At 38.8% G+C, this 17,817-nt stretch overlaps 1 protein-coding gene across 18 annotated transcripts in view; it reads left to right on the forward strand.

Moving 5' to 3' along the window:
• The window catches only part of ITSN2 (intersectin 2), a 152,231-nt gene that overhangs the window by 52,645 nt on the left and 81,769 nt on the right, over nucleotides 1–17,817 (forward strand). For all 18 annotated transcript variants that reach the window (XM_024354234.3, XM_024354236.3, XM_024354241.3 and 15 more), the window contains 7 exons: nucleotides 3,460–3,523; nucleotides 5,213–5,350; nucleotides 6,074–6,159; nucleotides 7,141–7,403; nucleotides 8,505–8,654; nucleotides 11,522–11,662; nucleotides 13,545–13,632. In XM_024354234.3, the coding sequence (XP_024210002.2) occupies nucleotides 3,460–3,523; nucleotides 5,213–5,350; nucleotides 6,074–6,159; nucleotides 7,141–7,403; nucleotides 8,505–8,654; nucleotides 11,522–11,662; nucleotides 13,545–13,632 (930 nt within the window). The remainder of the gene's footprint in view (nucleotides 1–3,459; nucleotides 3,524–5,212; nucleotides 5,351–6,073; nucleotides 6,160–7,140; nucleotides 7,404–8,504; nucleotides 8,655–11,521; nucleotides 11,663–13,544; nucleotides 13,633–17,817) is intronic.

Genomic DNA, 17,817 nt, shown 5'->3' on the forward strand with positions numbered 1-17,817 from the left:
CACAATTAGTGATGTCTTAGCACTGTGTCATAGTTTTATTAGCAGTGCTTTCTTTCTTATTCATAAAATAATAGTATGTCTTATAGCCAGTGGAATTTTAGATTCTGCGAAATATGGTATTGAACCATACTGGAGATTAATATAAAGTCATAATTCCTATTCTTTGAAAAAATTAACTTCTTTGTACCCTACATTTTGCATTTAAAAAGTTAATTTTGGCCAGGTGTGGTGGCTCACGCCTGTAATCCCAGCACTTTGGGGGGCTGGGGCAGACAGTTCATGAGGTCAAGAGATCGAGACCATCCTGGCCAACATGGTGAAACCCCGTCTCTACTAAAAATACAAAAATTAGCTGGGCATGGTGGTGCACACCTGTAGTCCCAGCTACTCTGGAGGCTGAGGCAGGAGAATTGCTTGAACCTAGGAGGCGGAGGTTGCAGTGAGCCAAGATCGCGCCAGTGCACTCCAGCCTGGCAAAAGAACGAGACTCTGTCTCAAAAAAAAAAAAAAAAAAAAAAAGTTTATCTTTGCTAGGCATAGCGGCATGTGCCTGTAGTCCCAGCTACTTGGGAGGATGTGGCAAGAGGATTGCTTGAGCCCAAGAGTCCAGCCTGGGCAACATAGTGAGATCCCATCTCTCTAATAAAAAGAAGTTATTTGTTTTCAACTGAACAAAAGTTGATGAAAAATACATTTACAAAAATGTTCACAACCTAAATGTTCATCGACAGGAGAATAGATAAATGACAGTATATTTACATAACAGAATAAAGCGATAAAACCAAATGAACTGCTGATACCTGCAACAACATGAATGACTTTCACAGGTATGGTATTGAATGAAAGCAGCCCAAAAGGACCATACCATTTAACCCATTTATATGAGGCTGAAGAACAGGAAACCTAATTAATGGTGATAGAAATCAGAATAATGTGGTTACTGTGTGGGGAAGGGGCCATGTGCAAACCTTCTGAGTTGCTGGAAACATTCTGCATCTTGATACAGGTGTGTATGTGCATACCTGTGTAAAAATTCATTAGGCAGGCCGGGTGCAGTGGCTCACACCTGTAATTCCAACATTTTGGGAGGCTGAGGCGGGCGGATCACTTGAGGTCAGGAGTTTGAGACCAGCCTGGTCAACATGGTGAAACCCCATCGCTACTAAAAATATAAAAATTAACCAGGCGTGGTGGTGGACGCCTGTAATCCTAGCTACTCTGGAGTCTGAGGCAACAGAATTATTTGTGCCTGGGAGGCAGAGGTTGCAGTGAGCTGAGATCATGCCACTGCACTCCAGCCTGGGTGACAGAGCTAGACTACGTCTCAAAAAAGAAAAAATTATTAGGCAGCACACTTAAGAGTAGTACGCTTTGTATAAGTACTGTAACTATAACAGTATAAACAGAGGTGATTTTGCATTGGAATATGAAGGGCAGTGAATGGGGAGCCAACTGTGGGAAAGTGATCCCTAATGTAACTTCATTAGTATATGTCACATTGTACGAAGGTTGTGTATTATGGTGTTTTTTAGGGAATGTCATTATTATTCTGAGACCTACAAGGGTAAAGCTATATATCTGTAGGTAAAGACAAGGTTTTCTATAAAAAGAGTAGTTGCTGCTGGTGTCCTTAAGCTGAGCATGAGCCCCAAGAACATGAGGATGAGGCTAACCTGGACTTATATGTTTGTTTTGTTCAATAAATGTAGGAGTTGGTGATCCTTTTTTTTTTTTTTTTTTTTTTTGAGACAGAGTCTTGCTCTGTTGCCCAGGCTGGAGTGCAGTGGTGCGATCTTGGCTCACTGCAGCCTCTGCCTCCCCGGGTTCCAGCGATTCTCCTGCCTCCTACAGGCACACGCCACCACGCCCAGCTAATTTTTTTTAATAGAGACGGGTTTTGCCATGTTGGCCAGGCTGGTCTCGAACTCCCGACCTCAGGTGATCCGCCCGCCTTGGTTTCCCAAAGTTCTGGGATTACAGACGTGAGCCACCGCGCCTGTCCACTGGTCTGTTTTTCCCTTTTTTACTTCTCTTCTCCTCCCCCTAAACATAGTTTTTGAAAATTTATTTAGATCAAGTCATTGATGTAACTGTTTCCTGAATCACATACTTTCTGGGCACTCTCTTAGGCACAGGAATACAGACAGGGGCAAGACATGGTTCATATCTTTGAAGAGCCCATATAGTGAAGAGCTCATGTAATCAAGGTGTTTGGTTACTTGTTTAAAAGTGCTGTGATTAATATAGATGAGAAAGTGACTAACTCCAAGGATATAAGAGAGAATGTTTCACAGAAGAAAAGAGATTAGAGCCAGATTTCAGAGGATAGACTACAAAGTAAAGAATTGAGGGTCTGGCATTCTAAGCAGAGGATATAGGATATCCAGAGGCTTGGCCGACTAAGAGTGTACATACATGTTCAAATGAGTTTTACTTAGTAAGTAAGATACTCTGTTGGCTCTCTATGGCACTTTGTATTACTCAGACTTTGCCTCACACATATAAAGCCCTCCACGAGTATGATTTTTAACCATTTACATTCCTCCTCCTTCTCTCTTCTGTTTGCTCTATTGCCTGATGCTAAGGGATCTTCTTTCAGTCCAAAAGGATCTTTTTTCGGTCCAAAAGCTGAAATAGTAGATTTGAACTTTTTTTCAGGTTTGAAATAGCCTTCCATCTCTCTTATTTAGAAGAATCTTCCTTTTAACACAAAGACCTCCTCAAATCAAATTTCCTAAGTGAAATCTGAGGAGTAATTAATAGGGCGAGGCTGTGAGTTTAATTTCCAGTGTTTTTATGTGATTTATGTTAAATGTCCAGATTAAAAAAATAGAATGAAAATATTTTAAAAGTTATATAATATAAACATTTAGCTGCATGTGGTAATACATGGTTGCTTTGATTATCAAGTCCTATGTTGAAAGCCTAGTGGGACAATAAATCTAGCTGCATTTGGCTGGCTTTTGTTGTAGTTGGAGCTGTTGCTGAGGCAGTGTTGGCAGATGTAATCTCTTGTGTAAGAGTTGTTTTGGACAGGCCTTGACTCAGGCTGAACCCAGAGTAGCGCCTGACTCTTCTGCTACTCACGGCTCAGTCACGTAGGAGTGGGAAGTGCTGCACCTGCTGGGAGTACAAGAGGGCCCACAGTCTTGGCCTCTGATACTCTGTGTGCCTGATGTCTTGTTCTTTCACGTTAGCCACTTGTGTGTATTATTATCTTGCTGAAAAGACAGGGGAGAGCACTCGATACTGCTAATTCTAGATTTAAAATTCCTTGGGGCAGTGACTGGGTTTAATTGCCACTGAATGCTTAGCACCTAGCACGTGGTAAAAACATTTTGATGTTAAAAGTTCCCAGGATACCCTGGTAGCATTGTTATTTTACAGATACAGCTAATTTGTTATGCATAACTTTAAAGATGCTAAAGAATTCCTTTATGATTTTCCCCACTTAATCAGGTTTTCAAGCTAGAAATGCCCTTCTTCAGTCAAATCTTTCTCAAACTCAGCTGGCTACTATTTGGTAAGTTTGTCCCTTAATTACATTTGATTAATTTAACTATGCATTAATTAATTAAACTCTCTCTCCCCTATTACAAGAAAGATACTGTTTCTGTAAAAGTTTGTGACTCAGAGATGCTCTATAAAAGCAGCCATTTGAAAGTTAGTATTAAGCTTGGAGGCAAATGTAATTGTGCAGAATGTTGTTGTACCCTTAAGCTACACCAAATTTACAAAAAATATTTTCTTCAACAATAGATTAATCTTGGCATACAATAACTTTTTAACTTTGTAAACCTTTTAATTTTTTTAAAACTTTTTGACTCTTGTAATAACACTTAGCTTAAAACACAAACACATTGTACAGAAAGATATTTATATCCTATTCTTTAAGCTCTTTCTTGTTTTTAAAATTTATTTTTACTTTTTAAACTTTTGGTAAAAACTGAGACACAAAGACACCCATTAGCTTAGGCCTGTAGAGGGTCAAGATCATCAGTATCACTATCTTCTACCTCCACATCTTGTCTCACTGGAAGGTGTTTGGGGCAATAACACGCATGGAGCCATTGTCTCCTATGATAACAATGCCTTCTGGAATTTCTCCTGACTGACCTGCCTGAGGCTGTCTTACAGTTAACTTTTTTTTTTCTGTAAGTAGAAGGAGTACATTCTAAAATAACAATAAAAATAAAGTCTAGTAAATACATAATCCAGTAACATATTAACAGATGTTTATTGTTATTGAGTGTATGTACTGTAGATAATTGTATATGCTGTACTTTTCTACAGCTGGCAGTGCAGTATGTTTGTTCAGACTAGCATCACCACAGACACATAGGTAATGCATTGCATTATGACAGCTACAGTGTCCTTAGGTGGTAGGAATTTTTCAGCTCCATTATAATTTTATGGGACCACCATTATAAATGCAGTCCATTGTTGACTGATATGTCATTATGCAGTTCATGACTATATTTTACTAGAAAAACTGTTGTTTTCTTTCATCTAATCCCTTCTATGGAGAATCAGAGAATATCTCATTTTTAATATAGGTAAATGTGATTTGGTAGGTGAATTAACCATGGAGTAAGACAAGCCACTTTCTCAGAAGGGGTAGTTACTTCTCTTTCTGTTTCAAAGTTTCTTCCCTCTCTTTTATGTCTTGAAAATCAAGGGTAAAAAATTAATTCACTATTGAAGTACATACTTACATACTTACATTCAATAGTGAGTTACGTAAATGTACGTATTTACATTTCACTAAAATAAGTGTACCCAGCAGTTTTACCATCATTATCCTTCTTTTAAAAATAAAAAATTGGCCGGGCACAGGTGGCTCACGCCTGTAATCTCAGCACTTTGGGAGGCTGAGGCGGGCGGATCACGAGGTCAGGAGATCGAGACCATCCTGGCTAACACGGTGAAACCCCGTCTCTACTAAAAATACAAAAAATTAGCCAGGCGTGGTGGCGGGCGCCTGTAGTCCCAGCTACTCAGGAGACTGAGGCAGGAGAATGGCGTGAACCCGGGAGGCGGAGCTTGCAGTGAGCTGAGATCGCGCCACTGCACTCCAGCTTGAGCGACAGAGCTAGACTCCATCTCAAATAAATAAATAAATAAATAAAAGTAAAATAAAAATTGAACTTTTAAGGCAATATTTTACTCCAAATAGACTTTATTAAGTTGTGAATTTTAACATTTTCTTTAGGACTCTGGCTGACATTGATGGTGATGGACAGCTAAAAGCAGAAGAGTTTATTCTTGCAATGCACCTTACTGACATGGCCAAAGCTGGACAGCCATTACCACTGACTTTACCTCCTGAGCTTGTTCCTCCATCTTTCAGGTGAGTGTGCCTGGAGGTGGAGAACTACGGTTTTGATAACTTGGCAGATGTGATTTAGAAGAGAGTTAAATATTTGCACTGCCATTGATTTTAGTATTCAACAAGTTATACTTGAAAAGGGTACATATTAGAAGTAGGTGTGGGCCAGGCATGGCAGCTTACGCCTGTAATCATAACACTGGGAGCCAAGGTGGGAGGATCACATGAGGCCGGGAGTTCAGGACCAGCGTGGACAACATAGTGAGACCCCGTATCTACAAAAATAAAAATAATTAGCCAGGTGTGGTGGTGTGCGCCTGTAGTCCTAGGTACTCTGGAAGCTGGGGCAGGAGGATCACTAGAGCATAGGAGTTCAAGGCTACAGTAAGTTGTGATTATGCCACAGCACTCTAGCCTGGGCAGCAGAGCAAGACCCTGCCTCAAAAAAAAAAAAAAAGAAGTGGATGTGTTTTCATTATGTTATACATAGGGAGGCTAATGACTAAAGAGATAAAGAAAAACTTGCCCAAGAACCAAAATTAGCTGAACCGTGATTTGAATCCAGATTTCTCTGTCTTGAATATCCATATACTACTGTATTTTGTAACGACATACCAAACTGTTTTAAATATCTTTAATACTGTATTCCCAATATCAAATTGCTGTAATCACTGGTAGTCTGTGTAATCTAGTCTGAAAATGTCCAGACTACATGATGCTAACTTTGTTGTTTGATTTTTTTAGAGGAGGAAAGCAAATTGATTCCATTAATGGAACTCTGCCTTCATATCAGAAAATGCAAGAAGAGGAGCCTCAGAAGAAATTACCAGGTACCACTGAGTGTCAAAGTTGTATATTTATACTGAGTTCTTTTAAATTCTACCTTTAAATGTAATGGAATATTTAGAATTTTTATATTTTTAATATTTGATGTGCATATGAGAAAAAACTATTTGATAGATGGGATGTATTTTGGTATTGATAAAATTAAGATGGTCAAAATGAGAAGAGTGTGAAGGAAGAAGAGACAGTTAGATGTATTTGACAGGATTATAGACATCTGAGTTAAAGTATTTCTCCTAATTTAGGCTGAGTTATTAGAGGAAACTTTGTAATGAAATCTTTACCTTTAAAAACATTTAAATATTGGTTGAAAGAATACATTTGTAGCTGTTTTAATATATTAGGATGTTAATGACATCAAAACAAATGTATAACCACACAGCTTTGATTGTCCTTGAAGAAGAGAAAAAAGTTGAAAAAGTTTTTTTTTTTTTTCCTTGTTGCCCAGGCTGGAGTGCAACAGCACAATCCCGGCTCACTGCAACTTCCGCCTCCTGGGTTCAAGCGATTCTCCTGTCTCAGCCTCCTGAGTAGCTGGGATTACAGGTGCCTGCCACTATGCCTGACTGATTTTTGGTATTTTTAGTAGAGATGGAGTTTCACCGTGTTGGCCAGGCTGGTCTTGAACTGCTGACCTCAGGTGATCCGCCCACCTTGGCCTCCCAAAGTGTTGGGATTACAGGCATGAGCCACCACACCCAACCGAAAAAGTATTTTTATTGGCAAGTTTATAAAAATTATTTCTCTCTTGATTGGATTCAAACTTAAAAATTTGTTTTTCTAAAATTGAATATCCTTGAAGAAAGTAGATATTTTTCCACTTAGATTTGAGTTAAAATTATCCTTAGGAGAAGTATTCAAATACTGATAGCACTCAAATGATCACAAGGCATAAGTATATAGAAACTAGATTACAGGTTCTGTAGGCTGTTAATGTGTGTGGATGCTGATAGGCATACCTTGTTCAGTTACTTTTGAGGACAAACGGAAAGCCAACTATGAGCGAGGGAACATGGAGCTGGAAAAGCGACGCCAAGCCTTGATGGAGCAGCAACAAAGGGAGGCAGAACGTAAAGCCCAGAAAGAAAAGGAAGAGTGGGAACGAAAACAGAGAGAATTACAAGAACAAGAATGGAAGAAACAACTTGAATTAGAAAAACGCTTAGAGAAGCAACGGGAATTGGAGAGACAACGAGAGGAAGAAAGGAGAAAAGAGATAGAAAGACGAGAGGTTATTTTTAAGTTTTTTACTTCTTAAGAAAATCATTACATTTAATAAGTGACTATATTTCATTTGATTAAAAAATGCTTATTTTTGAATTTTTGTTTTGCCTTTTGCTCTGCATCATTTCATTCTTACCCTATACAAATCTGATCCTTCCTTCCCTTGAGGAGGGAAAGAGGCTTCTTGCTTATAAGGAGTTTTCAGAACTGGTAAGTGGTACAGAAAGCATCCTCTGCAGGTGATATCTCAATCAAAGGAGGATCGACTGCAGAGCTAAGTTGAGTGAGGAGCTAAGGTTAGTTAGCCAACTGAGCAAGTCATTAGACGAAAGCAAGTTTAAGATCCAGATTAAGAGTCCAAGGAATTGGAGAGACAGAAAGATGAGAGCTGGGCATTGAAAGTCTCTCTAGAGAGGAATCAAGAGGATGGGCTTGCACAGGCCTTTGGGATAGTGTTGCTGGGAAAGAAGGGTCCTTAGGAGGACTGGCTGTGTTTTAAAGGGCCAGGGATGGAGCACAGGAAGTTATTGCACACTGAAATAATATAAATAGAATTTTTCCCCCAGATACCAGAATAGAGGGAAAATTATTCCTGTTAACATTTATATTTATGAAGTCATTCTGTAACTTATTAAGAGAAAAATGACTGTAACAAAAGGATGGTCTTCCAACCTGGGCAACATGGTGAAACCCTGTCTCTACAAAAAGTACAAAAATTAGCCAGGTGTGTGGTGGTGTGTGCCTGTAATCCCAGCTACTTGGTGGGGCTGAGGCAGGAGAATCGCTTGAGCCCAGGTGGTGGAGGTTGCAGTGAGCCAAGGTGGTGCCACTGCACTCCAGCCTGGGTGACAGAGCAAGATGCTGTCTGGAAAAAAAAAAAAAAAAAAAAAAAAAAGATCTCGTGAAGAAATGAGAAAATATGATAGATGAAGCCACTTTCTTGGAAGTCTTTAAGCCCATTAATAAAACTAGATTTGCCTAGCTACCCTTAGGCACTAAAGCCACTAAGTGCTAAACTCTGCCTAACTTTTATTGTTGTCTTCCCAGTTTTTGAATCGTGCAAAATTTTTAATTTAAAAATTAAGTATAATTCCTTTTTTTTTTTCAGGCAGCAAAACAGGAACTTGAACGACAACGTCGCTTAGAATGGGAGAGAATTCGGCGACAGGAGCTTCTCAATCAAAAGAATAGAGAACAAGAAGAAATTGTCAGGTTAAACTCTAAAAAGAAGAATCTTCATCTTGAGTTGGAAGCACTGGTATGGCTGAAGTTTAAGTGAAATTTATCTGAATGATGATAGAGCTACCTGTTGAAAAATGTAATTGTGGGCCAGGCGTGGTGGCTCACACCTGTTATCCTAGCACTTTGGGAGGCCGAGGCAGGCGGATCAACTGGGGCAGGAGTTTGAAACCAGCCTGGCCAACATGGTGAAACCCCATCTCTACTAAAAAATAAAATTAGCCAGCTGTGGGCTGGGCATGGTGGCTCACTGTAATCCCAACGCTTTGGGAGGCTGAGGTGGGTGGATCACGAGGTCAGGAGTTCAAGACCAGCCTGGCCAATATAGTGAAACCCCATCTCTACTAAAAATACAAAAATTAGCCAGGAGTGGTGGTGTGCGCCTGTAGTCCCAGCTACTTGGGACACTGAGGCAGAAGAATTGCTTGAACCTGGGAGGCGGAGGTTGCAGTGAGCTGAGATCGCGCCACTGCACTCGAGCCTGGGCAACAGAGCGAGACTCCGTCTCAAACAAACAAACAAAAATTAGCTGGCCGTGGTGGGTGGTGGTGGGTGCCTGTAATCCTAGCTACTTGGGAGGCTGAGGCAGGAGAATCACTTGAACCCAGGAGGTGGAGGTTGCAGTGAGCCAAGATCGCAACACTGCACTCCAGCCTAGGTAACAGAGTGAGACGCCATCTCAAAAAAAAAAAAAAAGAAAAGAAAAATGTAATTGTGTTTTAAAATCTCTCGTGAATTAGTTATGTCTTAATGTCATTAAATAGTCACATTTTCATATAAACAGACTGTACAATATGGTTTACTGAGAAAAGGATAATGACTCAAAATGCTGAGAATTATGTTGTAGCATCAGTTCAGACACTGATGAACCATGTACTCCTGGGCAAGACATTTCCCTTCTCTGTGCCTCACTTTTCCCTTGTATGAAATAAAGAATTGTGTTAGTTGAGTGATTTTCAGTTTTCAGATTGGTCTCTGTAAGGTGGTCTGAGGAGGACTAAGCAGGGGCAGGAGAGGGGAAGCTTGGGCAGCAGAACAGTGATTTTCTCTCCTTAACTCTTCCCACGCTTCACAACAGAGAAGCTTGACATTTATGTGCTTTATGTTTCTTGGGGTTTCACTCAAGATTTGCTTGGGAAAAAAAAGATTCTACTATTAAAAAGACAACTGATTTGAAACTGCTGACCTAAATGATCTCTTACAGTTCCAGTTCTGCAGGATTGTAGTTCTTAGCTAATACTGGCCACTAAGCAGTTTTTAGCAATCAGACGTTAGAGGGTCAAGTTGTTAAAAGACTTTGTTTGAAATGTGTGGTGAGAAGGTATAAAAGATCTGGCACTATTCTGCCACAACCCTAGAATCCCATGAGCCTACCCTGATCATATAGTAGGGTTTTGCAAAAATGCATACCTAGTCATGTAGTAGAGCCAGATTTAGATCTTGTGTGATCATAGTCTAACATTTTATTTGGTTGATGACTTGAATTACATTAAAAATTATTTTTTTAATCATCACAATATCTTTAGTCAGAAATATATTATTTTATTCCTTCAAATGGATAGACATACATACCACAAGTATTAATCATGCCAGAGTACTACAAAACAGTTGTAAAAAACTTTTAACTCTCTTACACTATTTATATATATATATATCATCTTGACTATATATAATGGGAAGAGACCTTAGGATTGATTGTTTTTCCCTCAAGAACTGGTGCATCACATGAAGCACAGTAACACAGGTGAATGTGCAGAGTCTGGAAAGGTCCAGAGCCTATACGTATCCCATGTTGAGGATAAGAATGTGAGCTCCAGCAGAGATACACATGTTCCTTTCAGTGTATGTATTTCAAATATGAAACAGTCTTCAGTAAAACTTTTCATCATCAGTGAGTTTTAACCCAGGATGTCATTTCCCCTCACTCCACTGTATTAGTTTGGTAGGGCTGCTGTAACAAAATACGATAGGCTAGGTGGCTTAAACAACAGAAATTAATTTTTTCACAGCTCCTAAGATCTAAGACCAAGGTTAGTTAGGCTTAGTTTCTTGTGAGGCCTCTTTTGGTGGCTTGCAGGTGGCCATCTTTCATTGTGTCCTTATATGGTGTTTTCTCTGAGTGTATTTTATCTCTGGTGCCTTTTGTGTTCAGATTTCCACCTCTAATAAGGACACCAGTTAGATTGGATTAGGGTCCACCTGTATGACTTTGTTTAACCTTAATCACCTCTTTAAAGGCCCTGTCTCCAAATATTGTCACATTCTGAGGTACTGGGGCTTGGGACTTTAACATATGAATTTTGGGGGACACAGTTCAGCCCATAACCCCCCATGTCACCCTTCTTCTTAGGTCCCATTGAGAATCTCTGCTGTTTGTTTGATTTCTTCACAGAAGAGGAAAAAAGGAGAAGAATATTAGTATAGAACAGAACTGTTGCCAAAACGTTCCTCCTGGGCACTGTTTTAATTAGAGGAAATTAGATGGCCATATTTAGGGTAGAAATAGAAGTTCAGAGAAGGTAATGCCGAGCATCACATGCAAACATTTATTCCTCTTCATCATTCTTTGAGAGTGTCTCTGATATTAATATTGTTAATTAATATTGTCTAATGCTGAATTCAGAAAAAAATTCAATGTGTTATGTTTCTGCTTTCCCACACTAACATATGGGCTCTTGCACTCTGAGAATGATGTGTTTCCCACTAATAACTCGAGTTAACAGACACAACTCTGAAACACATTCCACTTGGTTTTAGGCATTTATTTCAGGATGAATATGAATGGTAACTGAGATTTTAAAATTTAACTAAAAATATTATTCTCCTTGTAGAAACATTTTCTATTAGCATTTTATGTTACTATATATTTATATGATCTTCCTATAGAATGGCAAACATCAGCAGATGTCAGGCAGACTTCAGGATGTCCGACTCAAAAAGCAAACTCAAAAGACTGAGCTGGAAGTTCTGGATAAGCAGTGTGACTTGGAAATTATGGAAATCAAGCAACTTCAACAGGAACTTCAGGTAAGTCCTTCACTGCTAAATTGTTCTTAAACATGTACAATTAATAGTTCTTCTGGGCTGGGCACGGTGGCTCATGGCTGTAATCCTAGCACTTTGGGAGGCTGAGGCGGGTGGATCCCCTGATGTCAGGAGTTCGAGACCAGCCCAGTCAGCAGGGCAAAACCCCATCTCTACTAAAAATACAAAAAAATTAGCTGGGTGTGGTGGCGCATGCCTGTAATCCCAGCTACTCGGGAGGCTGAGGCAGGAGAATCGCTTGAATCCAGGAGGCAGAGGTTGCAGTGAACCCAGATCGCACCACTGTACTCCAGCATGGACGATAGAGCGAGATTCCATCTCAAAACAAAACAAAACGAAACAGTTCTTCTAATAGAGTTTTGTTTTGGGGGTCAATAACCTTGAGTCTTTGATAGGCTTGTGATCTAAATACACACAATCCTGTATACAATATCAGGAAGTCCATAGACCTACTAAAACTCTGCTAGACGTCTGGTTAAGTTTTGCTTAATATATATACATAAGTGGACATTTATCACTTTGAGTTTTAACTCTTTAACAATGTTTATGCATTCTTAATTCATTACTTGCTATAACAAACGACCTTAGACTGGGTAATTTATAAACAACAGAAATTTATTACTCATAGTTCTAGAGACTGAGAAGTCCAAGATCAAGGTGTTAGCAGATTCAGTGTCTGATGAGGGCTTGCTGTCTCCTTTAAAACTAGTGCCTTCTTGCTGCGTCTTCACATGCAGAAAGGGTAAGGCAGTCCCTTCAACTTCCTTTATGAGGACAGTCATCTCATTCATGAGTGTGGAGCCTCCTAAAGCCCTACTTCTTAATAGTACTGCATTGGGAGTTAGGTTCCAACATATGAATGTTGGGGACATACCAACATTCAGACCATAACATACATTAAAATAAGGTTATTGCTACTAATTTTAGGAAATTTTGACTTAAAGTTATTCTTTTTAAAATTATGATGAGAACTTGAATATGTCCCTTGGGGTCCTGGTAATTCTCTTCTTTACTTGTGCAGTAGGGTCTGGTTCAATAATTACTATTTGCAGAATGGGGCTGTGGAAGCATTCTGCATCTCTAGAGTTCTCTTACCCAATTTCTCTTACTGCATGGACTGGCAATTAATCAGGCTTTTTGCTTGTTACAGGAGAGATAAACAAAAGCCAGAAATATTTTCTGTCTGATTTAAACCTGCTTTCCTAGTTTTTAGTCCTTTTTATTTTTTCCTCCCTCTGTCACCCAGGCTGCAGTGCAGTGGCATGACCTCAGCTCACTGCAACTTCTGCCTCCCAGGCTCAAGCAATTCTCCTGCTTCAGCCTTCTGAGTAGCTGGGATTACAGGCACCCATGACCACGCCTGGCTAATTTTTGTGTTTTTCGTGGAGACGGGGTTTCACCATGTTGACCAGGCTGGTCTTGAACTCCTGACCTCAAGTGATCCACCTGCTTTGGCCTCCCAAAGTGCTGAGATTACAGGCGTGAGCCACCGCACCCAGCTTTTAGTCCCTCTTTGATATACACATATTCATCCTGAAGTATCATGGCATGCTTACACATACCATCTAGCGCAGGTCTGCTGTCATTCATCAGTAAGCTGAAAATTGTAGGCTTCTAGACACACCCCATTTACAAAGGCTTTCTTCACTGCCTTTTAATTTCAGCCACTCAAAATTGATTTTGGCTTAAATATTTCTTGGCATAATTCCATCCTAGTTGATTCATAAGTTGTAAGCAGTTTACAACTATGTATTATTTCCAAAATAAGTTTTAAAGATGAGTAAATCCTGTTTTAAAGTTTTCAAAAAAACTCTTGGACAATATTATAACATTGTAATCAGGTACTGTTTTTTCTTTTTATAAGGAATATCAGAATAAGCTTATCTATCTGGTACCTGAGAAGCAATTATTAAATGAAAGAATTAAAAACATACAGTTCAGTAACACACCTGGTAAGTCTCTAAGGTTTGTCTGATTACTTTTATCCTTTTCTGAATGACTGTATCAGTCACATTGTTACTTTTTTAAAATTAAAAAAAGTATTCTGTTATAAATAACACTTTTTGCCTGTAAGTTTAAAGTTTCAAAATAAAGTGAAAAATATCCCAGATGTTAGAGCATTTTTAGTGATAAAAAGTAGATAAAAATAAAATAGTAATGATTGTGGTGTGACTTCATATCTTGATGATATTTTTATGTATATAATTGAAACATCAAATAAAGTGTTAGACTATAAGATATAAATTTGGCTCTAACACAAGACTACATGTGCATTTTGAAAAGTCCTGCACTGATTTTAAAGAACTGTTCAGGAGGAGGCTTTATGGTGGGGCCGCACCTGGGATTCTAGGGTGTTAGCGTGCAGCAGTCATAGGCTTAAGCAGGATGGTATGCTCTGCCCAGACCCTTTATATTATCTAACTCTGTGCTTCATACAAAGAATTTTACCATCTTGGCCCTCTGACACCTGTGGAACAAAACATTCCAGGATAATTTATGGGATAGTAACTGTTTTTGTTTTTGCTCAGGTCCCAATGAGAAAACTGAAAAAAATTCTCTGTATTGGATACTATACCAATAAAAGCGTAGCAGAAACAAGGTTTATTTAAAGAAAAGTAAATCTGCAGATGTTGTGTTACAACCGACTAAAGTATCCTAAAATGTCACTCATTGAGTCTCTATCAAGTCAATTATTCCATTGTAGGTCTCTTTATTATAGTTTTGGCTGTTTACAAAGTTCAATAAATAGTATCCCCTTCTTTGCGCAAGTTCTGAACAAATTAAGAAATAAGGCAAAGGAGCAAGACAAATGAGAAACCAAAGCACTGCCTCATTATTGATGAAGCTGATTCTAGGCAGTGTGGTTTATCTGTGGGTGGTATAGTTGCACCTATAAAACACTGGATGCATGAACAAAGTAGAATGCAGGTTTCCTGTGGGCAGTTAAGTCTCTAGAGAGTGAGGGCTTAGGAGGAGCCTAGGCTGTACATTCCTAGGTCTTTAACTTGAGCTCACTAGTTAGTGAAAGGAAGGAAAGAAGCTGGGATTGTTGGGCTAGTGCAGGGCCCTTCACGTGGAAGAAATATCAGAAATAAAGTTCACTCTTGTGAACTATTTTTATTGTGTCTCCTGCCTTCCATTGATATGGTCTATCCATGTCCCTGCTCAGACAGTGTTCCTTATACTTGGTTCTTTCCTGTTCAAAGTATATTAGCCCCCACCTCACCCCTACACAGGCATTCCAGAGTCAGGGTGAGCTAACCCACCTGATATGCACAGTGGCAGAAATATATCTTTATTATTGTCATCATTGTTGTCATTGTTCCTATTTGAATTGTGAATAAAATGTAGAATATGTCTTATTGAGGACGTGATGGGGCTATTCTTTCTCTGTGGAATGTAATTCAGTGCAGCTGTTACCTATTTATTTATTTAGCCATAGTCCAATTCAAAATAGGAAGCTTTTGTTTGGGCTTTGAAAAGTACCCTGTATCCCTTAGATGCCTCTCTGTATAACAATTGCCATTTAAGATTACCAGCCATGTGCCAAGCACTGTGTGAGTCAGTTTTGATGCATTCTTTCCTTTAATCTTTACAATAACCCTTTGGTATAGTTATTATTCCCATTGTGAGCTCAGGAAAACTGAGGTTCAGAGAGATTAAGTAGTTACCCAGGATGGTACAATCATAGTACTCAAATTCATGTCTAACTGTAAAGCCCACTGTACTACCATGTGGTTTCTTTGTCTTATTTTCCAGTTACCCAACATAGTGCTCATATATGTCATCAAATTTGGTATTAAAACATGCATTATTAGTAATATACATTGTTATGAATAAAGAAGAAATATGGGCCGGGTGCAGTGGCTCATGCCTGCAATCCTAGCACTTTGGGAGGCCAAGGCAGGCGGATCACGAGGTCAAGAGATCGAGATCATCCTGGCCAACATGGTGATACGCCATCTCTACTAAAAATACAAAAATTAGCTGGGCATGGTGGTGCATGCCTGTAGTCCCAGCTACTCAGGAGGCTGAGGCAGGAGAATCACTTGAACCTGGGAGGCAGAGGCTGCAGTGAGCTGAGATCACGCCGCTGCCCTCCAGCCTGGTGACAGAGCGAGACTCCGTCTCAAAAAAAAAAAAAAGGAAGAAGAAGAAATATGCAGCTATAACACTTCGCTAATAGACGTGAAAGATTCCTGAATAGGCTGGACACTGTGGCTCATGCCTGTAATCCCAGCACTTTAGGGTGCTGAGGTGGGCAGATCACTTGAAGCCAGGAGTTTGAGACCAGCCTGGCCAATGCGGTGAAACCCCATCACTATCTATAAATACAAGTTTTTATTTGTTGATTACAAAAGACATAGATTTACAGAATAGAGAGCCTAGCTAATTAACATACATATTATGTTAATTAGCTCAATTATGCATATGTTAATTAGCTCCTTAGCCATTTTACAATGTATACATATTTTAAAACAACATGCATACAATATATATACAATTTTTTGTCAATTACAAGACATACAGACTTATGAAATAGAATAGAGAGCCCAAAAATAAACCCAAGTATATATGGTCAACTAATTTTTGACAAGGGTATCAAGAAGACACAATGGGAAAAGGTAGCCTCTTCGATAAATGGTATTGGGAAAACTGGATATCCACCTGCAAAAGAATGAAATTGGAGCCTTATACCATACTCAAAAATCAGCTCAAAATGGATTAAACGTAAGACATGAAACCGTAAAACTCCTAGAAGAAAACATTGACAAAAGCTCTTTGACATTGGCCTTGGCAGTGATTTTTTGGATATTACACCAAAAGCTCAGGAAACAAAAATAAACAAGTGGGACTTCATCAAACTAAAAAGTTTCTGCACAGTAAAGGAAACAATCAAGATGAAAAGGCAGTCTGTGGAATGGGAGAAAATACTTGTGAGCCATGTATCTGATAAGTGGTTTATATCCAAAATACAAGGAATATATATAACTCAATACCAAAAAACAACCCAATTTCAAAATGGGCAAAGGACCTGAGTGGACATTTCTCCAAAGAAGACCTAAAAATGGTAAAGAGGTATTTAAAAAGGGACTCAACATTATTAATCATCAGGGAAATGCAAATCTAAACCACATTGAAATATAATATCACCTCACACCTGGTAGGATGGCTGTTATCAAAAAGATCAGAGATAACGAGTGGTAGTGAGCATGTGGGAACAAGGGAACCCATGTACACTGTTGGAGGAATGTAAATTGGTATAGTTGTTAAGGAAAACAGTATGAAGGTTTCTAAAAAAAATAAGATAGAACTCTTGTATGATCCAGCAATCTCACTTCTGAATATATATTCAAAGGAAACAAAATTACTGTCTCAAAGAGATATTTGCACTCCCTTATGCTAAATGCAGTAAGTCAGTTACAGAAAGACAAATACTGCATGACCTCAGTTTCATATAAAATCTAAAAAAGTTGAACTCCTATACAGAAACTGAGAGTAGAAGAGTGGTTACCAGGGGTTAGAGGGAGGGGAAAATGGGTAGATGTTGATCAGTGGGTTCAGACCAACATCTACCCGTACCAGTTAGAAAGGTAGTTATATAAATTATGCAGTAGCCATAATGTAAACTACTATGGAGCAATTTAAAAGAATGAACTAGATCTGTTTGTCCTGATTGATAAGATATCTTACTAAATTGAAAACAAGTTGCATAGCAATGTAGACAATATGATTCTGTTAAAACCCATGGAAATAAAAGTTGAATATGTACACATCTAAATGTAAATGCCTAAAAGGGGGATGAACTTGCAGTTGAAATGGAGGCGTTTTAATTTTTTACTCTGTATGTTTCATTTTATTGAAATTTTGTACTTCTGTACTTCAAAAATATGATAAAGTTAAAAATAGACATTTAAACAGATAATATTGCTATTTTAATTTATTGTAATGTATTCTGCATTATATATTTCCATCTGGTTTCTTCATCCCTGCATGAATATGTAAAAAAAGATAATATAAAATGAAACCTTCTGTTCTTACCTCCTAAAATAATGTTACTAAATAATCCAGTTAGTAATACTTATTGAATCTTTGCTGTGAATATTTCCCTGTTCTTGGGAGCACTAAGAATAAAT

The sequence above is a fragment of the Pan troglodytes genome, chromosome 12 (genome assembly GCF_028858775.2).
Source record: "Pan troglodytes isolate AG18354 chromosome 12, NHGRI_mPanTro3-v2.0_pri, whole genome shotgun sequence".
NCBI lineage: Eukaryota > Metazoa > Chordata > Mammalia > Primates > Hominidae > Pan > Pan troglodytes.